Below are 2,292 nucleotides of genomic sequence, written 5' to 3'. Positions count from 1 at the left end.
TGTCCACTGTAACCCTCAGGTCTTTTTCTGGAGAACTGCTGCCTAGCCAGTCTGTCCCCAGTTTGTAGCAGTGCTTGGGATTCTTCCGTCCTTTCATCTTCGTATCTGTGATTTTCTGTTCAATCGACTTTTTGTTTCTTTTGAGCCCAGTCTCTGCAATGTGAGTCCTAAAATGAACTGATAATGGGGGGCAGATATCATGGCTTTGTGGGGGATAAACCAGAGGGGAAAACTCCAATTGTCTGCTAGTTAAGAATTCAGAGAGACCAATTTGGGGAGACTCAGGACTGGAAGGGATTGTTGGGGCCTGGTGCAAGGCAGAGCTGGGGACCCTGTGACGGCAGAGAGGGGCAAAAGAGTCAAAGATGGAGGAGAGTGAACAATGGTGAGAATCAACAAACATACTGATGGCAAATAGGGCTGAGAGAATATAAAAAAACATCAGCGATGGTGGTCGGAAAGTCACAGAAAGGCCAAATGACAGGGAATGTGGGCCTGGGGGATTACAGGTTGTTCTGACAGAGATCAGGTGATGGTTAGAGAGATGGAACTTAGCCATGGAGAGGGCAGTGCTTGGTGAGGGAGTGATAAGACATTAGGTGCGAGGAACTTCTGAAACTGTGAACTTACTCAAGGCTGAGCTCAACCAAATTGGGACAAAGCACCCTTGATTAACGAGGACACATCCTTTCCCCCGCCAGTCAAGCAGATTTAATGTCAGTGGTCCCTGGCAATCACATTCTGCAGGTGTATTTTCCCACTTTGTCACGAAGCTCTTTGGTTTTGACCCCATAAATGATAGGGTTGAGCATGGGGGGCACAAGGATATAGAGGTTGGCCGAGAGGATGTGAACATGGGCAGGGATGCCCTGACCGAACCTTTGTGTCAGGATTGAGAAGATGAAGGGAGTATAAGTCATCAACATCACACAGATGTGGGCTGTGCAGGTGTTGAGGGCTTTCTGGTGAGCTTTCTTAGAGTTGATTCTGAAGACCGCCCTTATGATCAGCCCGTAGCTTAGGCCAATGAGTGTCAGATCTAGCCCGATGATCACAAATGCTATCACCAGGCTGTATGTCCAATTGACTCTGGTGTCTCCACACGACATCTTCACCACAGCAATATGCTCGCAGTACGTGTGGGGGATAATATGGTTGGCGCAGAATGGCAGCCTCCGCAGTAGCAGCGGCACTGGCAGAATAAAGAGAACAGCTTGTATCAAACCCACTAGCCCTAGCTTAATGATTCGTGCGTTGGTGAGGATGGTGGCGTATCTCAGAGGGTTACATATGGCTTCATAGCGATCGAAGGCCATTGTAACGAGGACGGCTGATCGCATAACAGCAACCGCATGGACGAAGAACATCTGCGTGAGGCAGCCATCCACAGTGATTTCTTTGAAACCGAACCAAAATATGCACAGTGCCTTCGGTACGACGCAGGTAGATATGCCGATATCTGTGAGCGCCAGCATGCAGAGCAGCAGGTACATGGGCTTGTGCAGGGTCTGCTCTTTGCTGACAACAAACAGAACTGTGAAATTTCCCAAAAGGCTGATGATATAGAACGTAGAGAAAGGGATGGAAATCCAGATGTGGGCAGCTTCCAGCCCTGTGATGCCATTTAGGATGAACATTGTTGGGCCAGAGGAGGTCAGGTTGAAAGACTCCATGGTGTGATCAAGTCACCGATCATGCTCAGAAATGCTCAGATGCCTATGAAGGGAGAGAAGCCCAGCACGGGGGTTACACACGTGATATCAAATAACATGGTAAATATTTTATAGCACCAAGAATCTAAAAACAGGGTTGAATAATGAGGTGACAACATTGTTCCCCTGTAGCTGGCACTGGTGTGGCAACATTTGGAGTTTTGTGTCCAGTTTTTTTCCCGCTACAGGTAGGATGTGGAGAAATTGGAGAGAGTCCAGTGGAGGACAACAAAAATGCTTAGGGGGCTAAAGAACAAGACTTATGAAGAGCGGCTGAGGGAACAAAGCTTGTTTAATCTGAAGAATAGAAGAATGAGGGGGGATTTGATAGCAGCCGTCAACTACCTGAAGGGGGTTCCAGGGAGGATGGAGCTACGCTGTTTTCAGTGGCAGCAGATAAAAGAACTAAGAGGAGTGGTATCAAGTTTCAGCGAGGTGGGTCTAGGTTGGATATTAGGAAAATCTTTTTTACAAGGAGGGTGCTGAAGCACTGCAATGTGTTACCTAGGGAGGTAATGGAATGTCCATCCTTAGAGCTTTTTAAGGTGCAGCTTGACAAAGCCCTGGCTGGGATGATTTA

The 2,292-nt window shown here is 47.8% G+C and overlaps 1 protein-coding gene across 1 annotated transcript; it reads right to left on the bottom strand.

Annotated features, from left to right (window-relative positions):
- Nucleotides 1–734: 734 nt before the first annotated feature.
- Nucleotides 735–1,673, bottom strand: LOC137147214 (olfactory receptor 52P1-like). Its single transcript, XM_067539107.1, has one exon. It carries the CDS (start codon nucleotides 1,671–1,673, stop codon nucleotides 735–737), a length of 939 nt encoding a protein of 312 aa, XP_067395208.1.
- Between the last annotated feature and the right edge of the window lie 619 nt (nucleotides 1,674–2,292).

Source organism: Emydura macquarii, unplaced genomic scaffold (assembly GCF_026122565.2).
Source record: "Emydura macquarii macquarii isolate MOO-44397 ecotype Brisbane River unplaced genomic scaffold, CSIRO-AGI_Emac_v2 contig_522, whole genome shotgun sequence".
Lineage (NCBI taxonomy): Eukaryota > Metazoa > Chordata > Testudines > Chelidae > Emydura > Emydura macquarii.
This window is presented reverse-complemented; position numbering and strand designations above follow the sequence as displayed.